We start from the raw sequence: 16,000 nt of genomic DNA on the forward strand, positions 1-16,000 counted from the left end.
TATACATGTTCAAAATAAAAGAGCACCAACATTTCCAAAGAAAGTAAAATTAAAATGAATCCATGTGTCAGACCTGTAGTTACCTTCTCAAAACTAATTACATCAAATATTTTTTCATCAATAATTTATGTTTTATCCTGATCATATATTCTGTCTCTTTATTTCTTATTCTTGTGTGACAATTAGTGGGAATATGATGATTCAACTGAACATGTGAGTAGTTCAAATTTGCTTCCAGTCTTTCTCCCCTTCTGTCAACCTCTTGCATGAATGACATTCCATTGTCTTTATGAAATGAAGGGCCTTAGTTAAAGAGTTTCAGTTCTTATATTTACTTTGAAAAAGCAATTCCTTCACTATGTAGCTAATACAAACTTTACAATTTTGAAATCTGCTGTTAAAGAGTTTGCCCTTTTGTCTGTAAGCATGCTCTTTGCCAGGTTGTTAATTCAACAAATTATTGAGACTAATTTTCAAGACCGCAATGCTAGCAAGCTTATCAACACTATCTTTGTTCAGTGATGCATGCCATAATTTTATGTACAGTGTTTGCACAGAGAATATTTCTGTTTTGTCCTTCATGGTGATTATGCTGACATCCCATTCCACTTTTTACTGTACTTGCTTCAATCAAAATACCAGTGAGTGAGTGTCAGGCATTTTAAGTCCAGCATTTTTGCAGGAAATGATCATCAGAGAGTTACAAGCCGAGACCACCTACTCCGTTACAGTCACAGCATATACAACAAAGGGCGATGGTGCACGCAGCAAGCCTAAATTGATCACCACCACTGGCGCAGGTAATATAACTGTTAATACCATTATACAATAATATAAAACAACAACCCTGGTGATTAGCTTCGTTTTCATATTATCCCTTGACAGATGCAGGTAATATATGAATTAGTTATGCATTACTACTTGGATATTTAAAGCCTGCTTTTTCTTGTCTTGAATCTTTTTAGTTCCTGATAAACCTCGGCTGATGGTCAGTACAACCAACATGGGGACAGCCCTTCTCCAGTGGCATCCCCCAGCACTAACCCATGGGCCACTTCAAGGCTATCGACTTCGTTTTGGCCGTAAAGACCTTGACCCACTAACTGTCATTGAGTTCCCTGAGCGAGAGAACCATTACACTACCAAAGAGATTCATAAGGGAGCCTCATATACCTTTCGCCTGTCTGCGCGCAACAAGGTGGGCTTTGGTGAAGAGACAGTCAAAGAGGTCACCACAAACGAGGATGTCCCAAGTGGCTTCCCTCAGAGCATTACAGCAGAGGGTGCCACGACCTCCACTATTCAGGTTAGCTGGCAACCAGTTCTCCTGGCAGAGCGGAATGGCCAAATAGTGAAATATGCTCTTCAATATAAAGACATCAACAGCCCACGTAGTCCCTCGGAACTTTTCATCACAGCCCCAGAATCAACTGTCATCTTGGATGGCCTTAAGGCAGATACCACTTATGATATTAAAATGTGTGCCTTCACCAGCAAGGGTTCTGGCCCCTATAGCCCAAGTGTCCAGTTCAGGACACAGCCTTTGGATCAAGGTAGGACCAGTCCCTGAACCCTCATACCCTTACCTTTTTAAAACCAATCTTTCCACGTGCAACTGTTGGGGCTTCGTCGAGGCCCAAATGGAAACAACCACAAGACTTTTGTTTTAATGGTGTTCAACCCATATTCTTCCTAACCTAAGAATGCTTTAATAACTCGCTTAAAGTAAGTATGTATGTTTTGTGTTGTGTAAGTCAAGAAAAGTTCAGTCATTCAGTTTAAAGTTGGTGTTGGTGATAAGGTAAGAGGACAGCATTTAGTTCAGTGTAGTGCTGATTTCAGCCTGGTTTTGTGTGGGGCATTTTCAGGTAAGCACTGATCTGGGACTACTGCTACTACTAGTGGTATTTAAAAAAGGATATTGTGTGTCTAAACCACCTGCTCCCCCTGTCTTTTAGCAGTGTTTGCAAAAAATTTTCATGTGAGAGCAGCAATGAAGACATCAGTGTTGCTTACTTGGGAAATCCCAGACACCTACAACCCAGCGCAACCTTTCACCGTAAGTGCAATTTGGAGAAAAAATAACTTTTTGTGAATGCATTGCTGCAGTCTAGGCACCCCAAGCCATAAGACAATCAGTAACAACGTAACACCCCAACTAATGTCTTCCATGCAGATCCTGTACGATAATGGACAGAGTGTGGAGGTGGATGGAAAGCTAACACAGAAGCTCATCACTGGCCTTCAGCCTGAGACACAGTACTCCTTTCTCTTGACCAACCGCGGCAACAGTGCTGGAGGTCTGCAGCATAGGGTATCAACCATGACAGCCCCAGACATCCTACGCACAAAACCTTACTTAATAGGCAAGATCAACTCAGATGGTATGGTGACTGTAGACCTACCGCCAGTACAGACATCTGAAAAAGTAAGGTATGTAAAGATTCACCAATTCAACCCCGTTATTTATTGCTCGTAACTAAAATATGCATCCCTAACTTGGGTGCCAACTATGATGTGATACAATATAATTTAAACAGTACAATAGTAGATTTATGAATTGTAATAACTGCACTCTAGCAGTCAGACTCTCTAGGCATTACTTGAGTTCATTCTACTGTAAATAAACAAGTTGATCGTTGACCTTGACAGAAGTAATTCTTCTGCAACGCAATAATTCATATTCATCCCAACAATTTATGCAATATCCACTGTCATTATAAACTGCAGCAGCCCAGTACATTTAAACCAGGCCTTCTAAGCCCCATAAAGTGTCATAGACTTTCAGCAGAGCTAAGGATTGTCAGAAGGCCAAGAAGCACATCCAATTGTAGCCTGACGCTTCAAACTCCTTCTTGGGTTTTCAGATCTTGCTGGATACACTTGGCCTACTGTGCCATGCCAGTGCTTAAGCTAATTAGTTTCCCATTACACTGCAACACTGTCTTCCTGGCTAACCCAAGCTAGTCCAGTGCCCAACCAAGATGTCTAAAAGGCATCGGCAGATGCTGTAATCTCTTGCCATGTGGAATAAAAGATGGAGGTCTCTTATTCTGTAGCTTTTCTGCATTCAGACTTCACTTCAAGTGGTCACGCTAAATTTGCAATTGTGTTTGTTTTTGTTTTTTTTTCAATTTAAAGATCTTTAACTAATGTACTCATGATTGTTGGAGACTATTTTATTTGATAATGCAACTGAGGAATTTTAGTTTATGTTTTGAAAAAGTGGCCACTGACTTGCAAAAAGACATGCTTGACGTTTGTTTCGAAACTTACATATGTCTTGATATCTACAAGTTGTAAAAGTGCTGTACTTTCCATTTCATTTTCTAGGGGATATTTCATTGTCGTAGTTCCTTTGAAAAAGCAACGTTCTGGCAAGTTTGTAAAACCCTGGGACAACCCAGATGAGATGAATTTAGAGGAGGTAGGTGGAAATGATTTGATGGTTTTAATGACATAGCACTATGAAATTCTATGTGGTATTTAGCCTCCCTTGTTAGTTACTTTAACTGCATACATACCATTTTTTTCTTTTCTCAAAGTGTAAAAAAGTTGAAGCAGTTTGGAAGCCAGGGAACAAGAGATGAGTCTCACTGATTGACGCAAATAGGTGCAGAGAGCACTGTTCATATGGAAATGAGAACATGAAGTAGCCTTCAAGTGCACTGCAAACTCAAACCACATTCCCCACCTCCTCCTCCTCCTCTTGTAATTACCTGAAGAGCTGTATCAAGCCTTCATCCCTCTTCTCATATCATGTAAAGCTACTGCATACGCGCAAAACACTTAACTGTTATATTTAGCCAGCTGAGTGATTCAGGAGCTCCAGTATATGGCAAGTATGACTTAATTTATGACAAGATAAAAAGACCAAGATGGCATCACATTTAAGTGATTTATTTTGGTGCAATATCAAACATTCCTTTTCTTCATCTGTTTCCTCCTCAAAAATTCTAAAGAGATAGTCAAATCCTAAAGATGTTTCTAAAAGTCATCCAGGAGCGTGTTCCTGTTTTTATGGTCATTGTGCATTTATTTATTGTCTATACCACTTATCCTGCAGTGAGGCTTGAGCCAATTGCAGCTGACACTGAGCGCGAGGCGGTCAATCACAGGTCCACATAGAGACATACAACCATTCACACTCCCATTTACACACTTTAACAAATTAAGAGTCTTCAATTAACTCAACTAATAGCTGTTTTTGAATTTTGTGTGAAATCCAGAAACCTGAAAAAATCCATACAGAAACAGGGAGAACAGGCCAGCGTCAGAATGGAAACAGGGACCTCCTTGCTGTTACTTCCTTTTATTATTATTTTTATTCTAATAATAAATCATATTTCCAGAAAAGTGACAAAAAAAGAAAAAAACACTTTCATCTGGCATTGGCTTTACAGCTCTTGCCTGGAGGCCAATGTCTATAGCCTTGACCGATTGCCCAAAAGTCGCCCCACTGTCAGAATTTATCTGTTTGTCAATATTTGCACTCACCTTTTCACAACTTTTCCCAAGGGCAGCTAGATTTAGCCGTGTTGACAGGAGAGATGATTGAAGACATTATCGGGCAGCACCAACAGCCCGGCAGCCATAACAGAACACACAGAAGAGTGTACACACACTGATATGAATGACAGGCTTCTGTGCGTGCATACACATGCATTCATACCCACAAGCACATAAAGCCAAAGCTATGAAGCCAGACTCTGCACAACTAGCTAGGAATGATTAGCATAACGAGGATCCCACTTTATGCTGGTATACAAAAGCCAAAGCAGTCAGACTTGGACTGAGGGGAACATTTCTTTCAGCCTCCTGTGATTATCATCGTTTGTTGGGAAAGCAGCGTGATAATTTTGCTTCAACAGTAATTGGCCATTGAAGAAAGTTCTACAGTTAACATTAAATTTGAAACCATGGTCAAATGGTACTGAAAACTAAAACTGTTGAATTTGCATTTTGAAGCCACTTTTCATTAAGCTTGACAAAATATTTGAAGGCAATTAGTTGTCATAACCCGCAGTGTGTCATGAGCAGAAAAACAGAAAATTGATAATGAAAAAGCATTACTTTTTGCAAATCCTCCCTACATCCAGCTTGCTTTTTCATCTAGCTATCTTTAGCAAATATATCTCTGGATTGTATCATGAAGAAAACAGAAATTCAGGTTAGGGAAAATGTAAAGTGATCTATTCTCTATTTTTCCCACTGTTTGAAGCTATTGGACTGTCCACAACTGGTTTATATGCTGTAAATCTACACAATCCAGAAAACATCACACAAAGCCAGATGAAGATCTTTTTCAGTAATGTGGTGACTTCTAAAAGGGGATTCCATCACAGCAATCAGAAGCAACAATCTTGATATGGAGGCTTGTTTGTGTGGATGTTCTTTCATGTGTGTTCTGGAACATGTCCCTTTGCATTATCAACTGTATGTGGCTCTCTCTTCACTGTAGCTGCTGAGGGAGATAAACCGAACAAGCAGAGGCCTTCGATTTAACAGGCAGGCTGAACCCAAAGCCTATATCGCTGCCTATTTCAAAGACCTCCCAAAAGACTTTGCACTAGGAGATGGCAAGATCTATGGAGAATTTGAAAACAAGCAGCTCCAGAATGGCCAGGAGTACATCTTGTTTGTGCTTGCTGCCTTGGAGATGTCTGAAAATGTAAGTCTCCACAAGTGTTTATTGTGTAAATCTTATATTCAAGTTTTGTTTCTGTCTTGAGCATGTTTACATCAAGATAGTCCTTGCTAGTGATTTCATGGGTTTTGAGCTTGACAGGGCTCCTTAATAGACACAAACGGGAAAGGCAACTGGATGTTTGTGGAAGATGAATGCCTATAAGGCTGTGACTTACTGAAAACTGAAAAGCAGAAAAAACAAGAAGCTGACACTTGATAAGCTGACAAAGAAAACCTTGATGGCAGGGCATCTCTTAAATTGCATTCTATGCCCTATCCACATTCTCTCCATATTTGCTAGTGTGTGCATGTGTGCATATGGTTGTTTGGATGAAAGACCGAAAACGACATGATCAGCCAGCTGCAGGGAAGGTAATGGATTTGGTGAGGGCCAAGATCCATTCTGATTCACAGTGCTGGCTGACAATCTCTCAACCTACCCTGATATCAGGTTCAGCAAAGATGATAAAGAGTGGTGGATGAGGAAAAGCTGTAATTTCTTCTTAAGCATGTCCTTTTTTCCTTGAAAGGCATTTCTTATTTGTCTAGAATGTGAAATAGTTGATTCAAAACCCTGTTTAGGGAAGGAATAAAAGTTCAGTGTGTGCTGATATCCTGTACCGATGATACATTTAATCTTCCTCCCCCAACAGGATTATAAATAGGGCAATTGCAAGCGTATACCAATGTACAAATATGTGTGAGACTGAGCCCTGGTGGGATTCTTTATTTATTTATTCATTATTGTTTGGCTATAACTAGTTAACTTGTATTGTCCCAAAGGCACTAAAAAACAAGGATCCATTAAGTGGTTTTTAAATAATTAAGATGGTGCAACAAAAAGTAACCAGGTTTGTTACCAAAACCCTGTGGAGGTTGTGTGCTTTTTTTTTCCCCTTACGCTTTAATTTCCCTTCACAGCCTCAACACATAGTCATATCATTGACACTTTAGATGAGTGACAACAAATAAAAGTGTATTCTCTAAAGTTTCTACTATTTGCTTGTTGACAAATTAATATGCTTGATATAACGGCTCAATATTTAAAGAAAAAAATGTGATTGGTAATTTGAAGTCTGTTGCTTTGAGAGAAAAAGGTTTTAAAACTATGGTTTTAAAAGTTAAAAACAATCCTTCTTTGTTCGGGAATTATTCTGGGGAGACATATGGCTCATTATGTTCTCAATTTAATTGCTCTCTTTGTATTGTGACAAGTCTAATATTAGTGATTGGAAATACCTTTTAATATGACATGATACATAAAATGACTTTGAAAGCAGGGTGAGTTTTGATACATCACACTGAGTCACTGAAAGCAAGTAATTTCCACATTTTCAGGAAACTCAATTTGTAATTTCCTTCTCTCTGGCCTAGATCATGTATGCCACAAGTCCCTACTCTGACCCAGTCATCTTGCCTGACATTGATCCCCAACCAATCATCGATGAGGAAGAAGGCCTCATATGGGTAGTGGGACCTGTGCTTGCTGTTGTCTTCATCATATGCATCGTTATTGCCATCCTCCTGTACAAGAGGTGAAAATATGAAACGTCCAAAATTGATTGATCTTTCCACAGAGCCAGACACACAAACACATGCATGCACACGCACGCACCTGGGCACACACACACACACACACACACACACACACACAAGCTTACATCATTAATATTGTAAAATACCATTATTATTATTGACTCCAAGCACATGGTGCAAGACATTGATACACGATACAAATGTACTGTATTTCCACGAATAAAAACAAATGTATTATTGATATACATTGAAAATGTTGTAATCCATAACAAAAGAAACAGGCACATATCTTTCATGATCACATTCAGATACAGGCAATACATGTAAGAACGTCTGAGGCATACTGATATCCCTACAATCCGAAACCCTTTCCATCAGCAGCACTTTCACTTCAAGTCTGTATCATAGGTTATGTTTCCTTGCACTGTTCCTCAAGCATAAAAGCCATCAAATACAGGCGTCAACAATCCTTCATACAGACACGTGTGTTGACTGAAAGTTAATCAGAAACATCCATCTACCCTGTGGACACACAAACACCCACTCACAAACACATGCACAACAGTAGAAAACATGATGAGTGGTGCACCAAATCAAAACAGCCTTTTTTTTTTAAATGTGTTAAACCCCCTGGTGTTAGCCAGACCTTATGCAGTCACTGTGCATCAGTCAAGTGTGGGAGTTGAGAGCTTTGACTATCTGCTGCATGTCAGTGCATGCATGTGCTGTTCCAGAGAGGCCTTAGGCAACCATCCAAGTCACTCTGACCCCCCCCCCCCCCCCCCCGTCTTACTGTTTCCACAATTGAACCCAGCTCTGCACTAGAACCTGAATCTGACCTCTTGCAGCTCTACTTGACACTCATAAAATATGAAATATACAATGATTTTACATTGTTCTTTTTCTGTCTTATCATTTCTCATCTTATACTTAACTGCACTCATCCTAAGTTTCTCAGTTATTCAAGGACAGTAGTTAAAGCTACACTTAGTACCATTAATTGAGATGAGGAAAATAAATCAATATTATCCACCTGAGAGTGTAAGAGATGTATAATTGCAGCTAGTCAGATTCTAACAACCGATTGTCCTTGGTATTCATTTGTATCAACATTTAGCCGTGACAGAATAAAGGTGATAAATTGATTACCGTCATTTCTGGACTGTTAAGCACACCTGAAAATAAGCCACACTGGCTAAAAATAAATAAGTATATATGTGTACATACATAGGCCGCACTTGTCGATAAACCACAAGTGTCCATGTTGTAACATGATATCTTTACACAGATACTTTTTTTTTTAACTTTTAATTAAATGCATACTGGTACCATCCACAAATACGTACTAGAAATGCAGGCTGCGTGCCTGTAACACAGCTGATGAAAAATGTATAATTTTATTATATTAATGATAAATAACACAAGGAAAAGTCCATCCATCCATTTTCGATCCCCGCTTTGTCCTACTCCAGCTGATCACTATTTTCCTCTTCCTCCTGCACACTAAAACCATTAAAGCTGTCAGAATTGAACAGCCTCAGAATTTCACAGTAATTTCATCTGATGTGATGCGGCTAAATGTTTTGGCGGCATGAATCTCGTTAACCCAAAAAATCCATAAATTAGCCACATCATTGTTCAAGCCATAGTGTTAAAAGTGTATGAAAAAAGGAGTGGCTTATAGTCTGGAATTACGGTGTATATATATATATGTATATATATATATATGTAGTGTGTGAAGAAACGTCAATGTTCTCATTTGTGTTAGGAACATTTACTCATTGATTGCATAGAGACTGTCATTGCCATATTAGGGAACATTCGGTTCCCGGGGCGATCAATGTTTACATTGCTGAATGTTCTTCTGTGACAAACAAAAGGGCAACAGCAACCTTATATTGATCTCTGGGAACAAGTTTCAGATTGATATAGTACTGCTTCATCAGAAAACACAAATTAGTCAATTATACTACGTGAAAAAATATGAAATTAACTATAAGATGGATAAATTAAAATAAAGTCAAAAACATCAACATATACTAAAAGAATGGAGATGCTGATTTTATACACAAATTAAACAACAGGATCACAATGAATTTATATTGCTACATGTAAAATTCTTGTAATTTTGAAATTTAATTTAATCATCAAATTAAATGTAACAGCGATTAGCAGTGTAGTCTTGACTTTTATGCTCCAATTAGTTGCAATCAGATGAAACCACATGAAAAAGCAGAGATACAATGTTTAAATTTAATTTGCACAGGCAAACTGTAGAATTTCAAACACAGCCCTGAGCTGCAAAACAGCATAACATCTAAAGTGGAGCATTACTAATCTTGCACAAAAAGCTGACGATTGGTAACGTTGCCAATTATTCACATGTTCCAAAGAAAATTATCTTAATTTAATTTTGCATTTATCAAGCCAAAGGTTTGATTAATGTTTTGTCGATATTTCTTTCCTTGCTAACCAATGGAGCAGCAAACCAGACAGGTAAGAATGACAACAAAGTGGAGACAAACTAATATTCAGGAGCCATTTTGAAGATTTTGTATTAACAAATATTGAACAAATACCACAGTTGGTTTAATCAATTAAATAGTGACAACCATTGGGTATTTCTCAAAATAAACATGGAAAACATGCTTTATTCAATTACAGCAATTACTTTTAAAGATATCTCAACGCTGAGATAGCAGTTATCTTAGCATTTGTCAAAATTCTTACAATAAATTGTTAAAAAAAATTGTTAAAAAATTACAGTATAAAAATAAATTATGTACTCTAAGTAGTCCAACCAGCTGCTTAATTATCAGATCACCCATCATTTACAAAAATGATTTGATACGGTTAGTAGATTTTGGAATGGAAAACAGAAAGTAAATATTGATTTGAGAATAATGGCCTAATTTTACTTGTTTTGCAGGAAAAGGGCAGAATCTGAAGCTAGGAAAGGCAGTCTCCCGAACAGCAAGGAAATGCCACTGCATCACCCCACTGACCCAGTAGAACTTCGGCGTCTCAACTTTCAAACACCTGGTAAGTGTGTAACATCAAGCCAATGATGATCATATCATTTATTCATTTACTACTGAATATGAAAACGTAAGGGGTTCCTCATGGACAGAAAATATATTAAACAAATCACAGACAATTAGTTGATTTGGAACCACTGCTGACAGCATGGCACAATAATAACTTCTTAAAAATCCCCAATCGCTTCAAAGGAGAGAAGCACTTTGCAGGTACACAGTGGATAAGTGGTAGAGAAGGTGCACAGGGTCAAATTGATAATGTCTTCCCTGGAGACAATTCTCTGTGGAAACTCAAGTGCATGATATGCAAGCTTAACAACTTGATGACAGCTGTCAACTTCATCAACACCTGGGTTATCCAGGTCATCAAGGCTTGTGCTTACTCAGACAGTTGTGCTTTGGATGCCCTAATACTTGGAGTCACAGCAGCATGGAAGGTTACAGATATACAAACTGTTCCACAGCCCTGATTTGTATGGGAGCCAATTGAAAGCAGAAATAAAATAAAATAAAACAACTGGTGACAAGCTGTAAATGTGAATGCTAACTTGTTCTGACTCAATGTGATCAGGTGAGTGGTTGCTAGTGGGGCAGTGGTCATGCTTTGACTCACGTGTGGCTGTATCTTGCCTGGAGAAACATAGTGGAGTCACAGTCCATTTATCACCTGGTAAAAGCGTTTGCATCTTTGGAACTATCCTGACCCAAAAAAAGCACATTTAACTGCTATTTGATTTACTCTGGCATCAATTGCATTGGGGCAGGTGTTTAGAAACTGCCAATAATGTTGTAATATCAAAGCCATATGTTTCAGGTCAGTTACTGTGAATGGAGGATGAATTATCCCTGCAGGCTCATTCCTGAAAAAAAAGATTATACATATTTATGAAAGCTCTTCAATGTTGTTAGGAGCATTACTGGCTGTTTCAGTCTGTTAGGGGCTATTTTTCATTTTGGTTCTCACTAATCTTAAACATCCTTTGACCATTACAGTTCTCCTCTTAAGCCATTACCTTCAACCACCACACACGCACAAACACGCGCACACACACACACACACACACACACACACACACACTATCAGCCAATATCTTGGCTTACTTGCTATCTAAAAAAGACTAAACATTTTTTCCTAACACAGGACCGCTTTCTCTTACATCCAGAAACACTTCCACATTAGCCCTCCTCTCTCCCTCTCTACCCTCCTTTTCACCTCTTTACCTCTTAATGGACATTTTCATCTTAAGGACGCTTGAAGTTTGAGCGACAGTGTGTTGGAAATGGCACTTTCATTGTCCCCCCAGTGACAGAAATGGATTTTGAGTGCTGGGTTGTAATAGAAACACCCATTGCCGTCATTCAAAGAGATGTGAGTGGGAGGGAAAATGAGGCCTTGCTTCCATTAGCTAATATCCACTTGTGCTAGCAACCAAAATTAAACATCAGTTCAGTGCTTGGCAGAAGACCGACACATTGCACCAGCACTCTCAAGTTGTAGAACTTGGTCCACAGGCTGGTACAAAGTGGTTTCCAAGTGAACAACAGTATTGTTGTTCAACAGTATGAACCTCGACTGCCTTCTGTTACTGTCCAATGTCAGCTTCACCTTGTCAAAGTCAAGCAAACTTGACTGCATGCTGAAACTTTATGCAGCACACTATGCAAGTGGTATATCACCCTGTCAGAATCCTTATGATAAAATGAATGTTAGGTCACACTCGTCTTTCATCTGTGCTGCTAGGATTTTTATTGCCTCTACTCATATGTCTATGAAATAAGCATGGAGGCTGACGCAATCTTATTGCATGAGTCATATGCAACAAATGAATGGGCCATTTAGAATACACATAAATCATCAAGTGTTATAATCAAGTTTCTACCTTTTGTTTGTGAAGTAACTAGTTGTCACCTTGCTATCATGTCTGCCATGGATATAATTACTCCGCCATCTCCTCCACAGGTACAGGTGTGCCCAGTCACCCCAGTAACCTCCATTTGTCAAGTTAGTTCGTCTCGATTATACATTTGACATGATTTATTTAAGCTTTTATTCCCTTCTTTCCTGCCTAGTCCTATACTTTCATCATCCCTCATCTAATTCACCAATGCTGTTACATCAAAGGAGGCGGAGTTTGAAATGACAGCCTGAAAACATGTCATCACTCAAAGCAGACTTCTACATCTGGCCTAACATTTTCAATGTCTTTTTTTCTATTTTTGTGGGGAATCTGTGTGTCTGTGTCTGTATCCCATGCTAACTTTCCACCGCAGCTTTATGTGTGAATAACATTCTTCTCTCTCAATAGGGAGAGTGCCAGTGGGGCGAGTTATGCTCTATGACTTCTCATTGGCTTCTGTGTCCACATCCTCTTTGAGCATGGCCAGTGCTTTGAGTGAACAAACTAGCCTAACACGATCCACTCTTTCATTCCTCTATGAAACACACATGCTGCTTATCTAAAGTTTGCTTGTGTCCTGGTGATACTCCCACGTAAAACAGGTGACTGACCCACAGTTCTGTCTGGCTGACAGGTATGGCTAGTCACCCTCCGATCCCCGTCATGGACCTGGCAGATCACCTGGAGCGCCTGAAAGCTAATGACAACCTCAAATTTTCCCAAGAATATGAGGTAATTTGTTTTTCAAAGCCAGTCTGTAGTATGTTTAAAAATACAAAAACGCAACTTTTTAATCTGCAATATTTTACTGCAATGAGCACCAAATACAGTCTGGTTGAGTCCCTTTTGTTAAGAATTACATTCAACTTTAACCTCCAAGGCCCTACAGTTGTACCAACTCAGTGATATTACGTAACTGAACCACCATTTGTGTTTTAGTTTGACTATTATTGCAGTAAATACAAGTCAAACTCATCGACGAAAAAAGACATTTGACCAACAATACACTCAGTAAGAAGTGTCTGAAAAGACCCGTACTCAAATATAGGAATAATACTAGTCTTTATTGATAAATACTGTGTCAAAAGCAACTGTGTATATCAATGAGGAATATGATATTTTGCAAAGGGACCATAGGGCAAAGTCTTCTCAACAAATAACAGTGTCCATAATCCTAAGAACCCCTACAAGCTCACAGGAGCTGTAAAGTTCACTTAACCATATTATAAACCTTTATAATTGATGTATTTGAATAAATGAGAATTTTAACATTGTTTATGGTTCAGAACTCAGACACTTAATTGCTTACAATCTGTTATGAAACTAGCAAATCCAACGACACACTGACAACACCGTGTTTAAGTCTTGACTTTGTTGAGTCATTACGCCATGCTTATTCAATGCCGATAAGAAAAAAGCTTCATGGTGAAAATAGTCATAATTTTGAATGCTGTTATTCGCTGTAATAAAAGTACTTAAAATATTACTGTAGTATTTTAAGGTTGAAATAAATTATTCTAATTGTTGCCGTATAATGCACTTGAAGATTTCTAAAAAAAGGAAAACCAGAAGTCCTTTCATTGGCAGTGTGAGAAACAGAAACAGTCACTCTTCATCTGACTATTTCTCTGTCTGTCCTACAGCTTCTCTAAAATCTGAGGTGGTAATGGGGTTGCTTGCCAAGCTGTCCAATAATAATTGAAGCTTAAGTACATTGAATTTCATTTTCATAGTTTATAATTGAGAACAGTTGAAAGCAATTTTCTCGGCACAATAAAATATAGAGTGCGATCATAAGCAATGTCTTTGTTAATGTGTTTCAACTCCTCATTTTGTACAATATATAGGGTTTTGCCAATGATTATTCAATTGCTTATTATTGGTCTAGCTGATATCTATATATAAAGAATTTCAGTTACATTTCATATGACGGTTTTATGGTGTTGCAGTAGAGTTGTGTATATGTTACATGGAAATGAGTGACTTCGTCATTCTAAACAGAGGTAGATGCAAACTTTCACAAAGCAATGATATCCTCAATTTCTCCCAGGATCAACAAAGTATTGTTGCAGTATAGCAGCTGATTCTGATTATAGCAGATGGTCATTAAGTTCCTGACAAAAACAGAATCAACGCTCACTTTCCTTCCTTAAATTGTCTATCCTAAATAAAATTGCATACCCTTTTTTTTTTTTTACATCCTACCGTTGGATTATAATGCAGCACTTTGGTATTGTCCCTTTTATATTATACCTGTTTGTTGACTTTCATCAGTCACTAATATAAAATGTTGAAAAGGACTCAGATTTAAAATTGTGTTTAAACTAGCCTCATGTTAGGGACAGCAGTATGTGTCATACCATAGCATTGATTAAATGAAAAATACAGACAAAATCCGTTTGTCTCTTTATTTAATTCCACTTTCATTTTCTATGAAATTTATAAAATTGTGGCCTCAATATTTGTTTAATAGTATCTCCATACCAAAGGAGTTAACTGAAGTCCTAGTCAAAGAGTTAAATGGATTGTCCTCAAACTGAGAAGGTGACATTTTCCCTGATGGGAAGTTAGACTCAATATTTCCTTTAGACATAATTTAGATTCTTAAATTTTCTGAAGGGCATCCATGATTGTGATGCAGTACAAAAATCATTAGTAGAGTGCAAGCCAAACAAGGATTCCGTCTATTTATTTCTTTTTTCATGTTGTTGGGAAAATAACTAAGCATGATCAATTTAACAGATAACCAGTTCACAAGTGGCACTTTATAGGCTGTTTGTTAGTATGAATCTGCATTCAAATTTCAGAGCTGCTATGCCCATTTATAACTTGCCAGAAAATAAAAAAAGAAAGATTTTGATGTTTTCTCGTGAATAAGGTGAGATTAATTTTCTTTTATTTCACTAGAAATGTTTTAGACACCACTTGAAAGTACCAAAACTACTTGACAATATAACCTTGAAAGGAAAGTCTATTCAGGCAAAAGGAGAAAAATGAATAAAAATTGCTAATTAAAAACACACAATCTTAGGAAGTGTGCATACTGTAAATCACTCAACAAGTACATAAATTATCTGCTTTATACATGATCAATACACTGGTGAAAATTGATTTGATATGTTGCACCTTATATGCAGTTGTGGTCTTGAATAACAATGCAAGTTGTATTTATTGAAAATATTTATTTTCAATATTGGTTGACTCTTTTCCTCCATTGCAGTCTATTGATCCCGGACAGCAGTTTACCTGGGAGCACTCTAACTTGGAGGTCAACAAACCAAAGAACAGATATGCCAATGTGATTGCCTATGACCACTCCAGAGTCTTGCTCTCTGCCATCGACGGTATGCCCTTCCCCCCATCTGCTTCATGGATCTGCAGACAGCCCATACAGGGATATCTGTTAGACTTCAGGAGCAAAATCACACTGTACTTTTGGATTGTATTTCAACCGTATGTCAGACTACTTATTTGCTTTCATGCCTCAGGTGCTTGCAAGGAAATAGATGGCTTTTGAAATAGCCAATTTTCCCTTGCAGTGTTGAGCTTAACATTCAAGTCAGACTAAACAATCACCTGAATTTCCTAGAAATGCATTGGTTTGACTTGATGCCTGGTGGATCTTTTGTGTTTAACTGTTACATTTTGAATGAAGTGATGGGTTGCTTCTTTACTCTAATTCACCCCAGGAAACCAAACATAAATATGAGAAAAAATCCAAGCTCAAACAACTATGATTTACAATTCATACTGCATTAGTAAAGAAGGACAAAAAATACTTATAGCAACAGAATGCAAAGATGTATTTATGGGCTCCATTTGGTTCAGTGTTGTTGATTT

At 38.0% G+C, this 16,000-nt stretch overlaps 1 protein-coding gene across 29 annotated transcripts in view; it reads left to right on the forward strand.

Annotated features, from left to right (window-relative positions):
* ptprda (protein tyrosine phosphatase receptor type Da) overlaps positions 1–16,000 on the forward strand; it is a 128,953-nt gene that overhangs the window by 94,615 nt on the left and 18,338 nt on the right. For 6 of the 29 annotated variants that reach the window (XM_086165884.1, XM_086165898.1, XM_086165889.1 and 3 more), the window contains 13 exons: positions 187–213; positions 683–800; positions 966–1,553; positions 1,959–2,059; positions 2,177–2,433; positions 3,334–3,427; positions 5,462–5,671; positions 7,063–7,223; positions 9,709–9,720; positions 10,154–10,266; positions 12,223–12,264; positions 12,795–12,892; positions 15,381–15,504. In XM_086165884.1, the coding sequence (XP_086022010.1) occupies positions 187–213; positions 683–800; positions 966–1,553; positions 1,959–2,059; positions 2,177–2,433; positions 3,334–3,427; positions 5,462–5,671; positions 7,063–7,223; positions 9,709–9,720; positions 10,154–10,266; positions 12,223–12,264; positions 12,795–12,892; positions 15,381–15,504 (1,945 nt within the window). The remainder of the gene's footprint in view (positions 1–186; positions 214–682; positions 801–965; positions 1,554–1,958; positions 2,060–2,176; positions 2,434–3,333; positions 3,428–5,461; positions 5,672–7,062; positions 7,224–9,708; positions 9,721–10,153; positions 10,267–12,222; positions 12,265–12,794; positions 12,893–15,380; positions 15,505–16,000) is intronic. The other 23 variants (XM_086165894.1, XM_086165909.1, XM_086165897.1 and 20 more) reach the window with 13 other exon arrangements.

This window comes from Fistularia commersonii, chromosome 19 (assembly GCF_037954325.1).
Source record: "Fistularia commersonii isolate RoL2024-O1a breed Wild chromosome 19, RoL_Fcom_v1.0, whole genome shotgun sequence".
NCBI classification, from domain to species: Eukaryota; Metazoa; Chordata; class Actinopteri; order Syngnathiformes; family Fistulariidae; genus Fistularia; species Fistularia commersonii.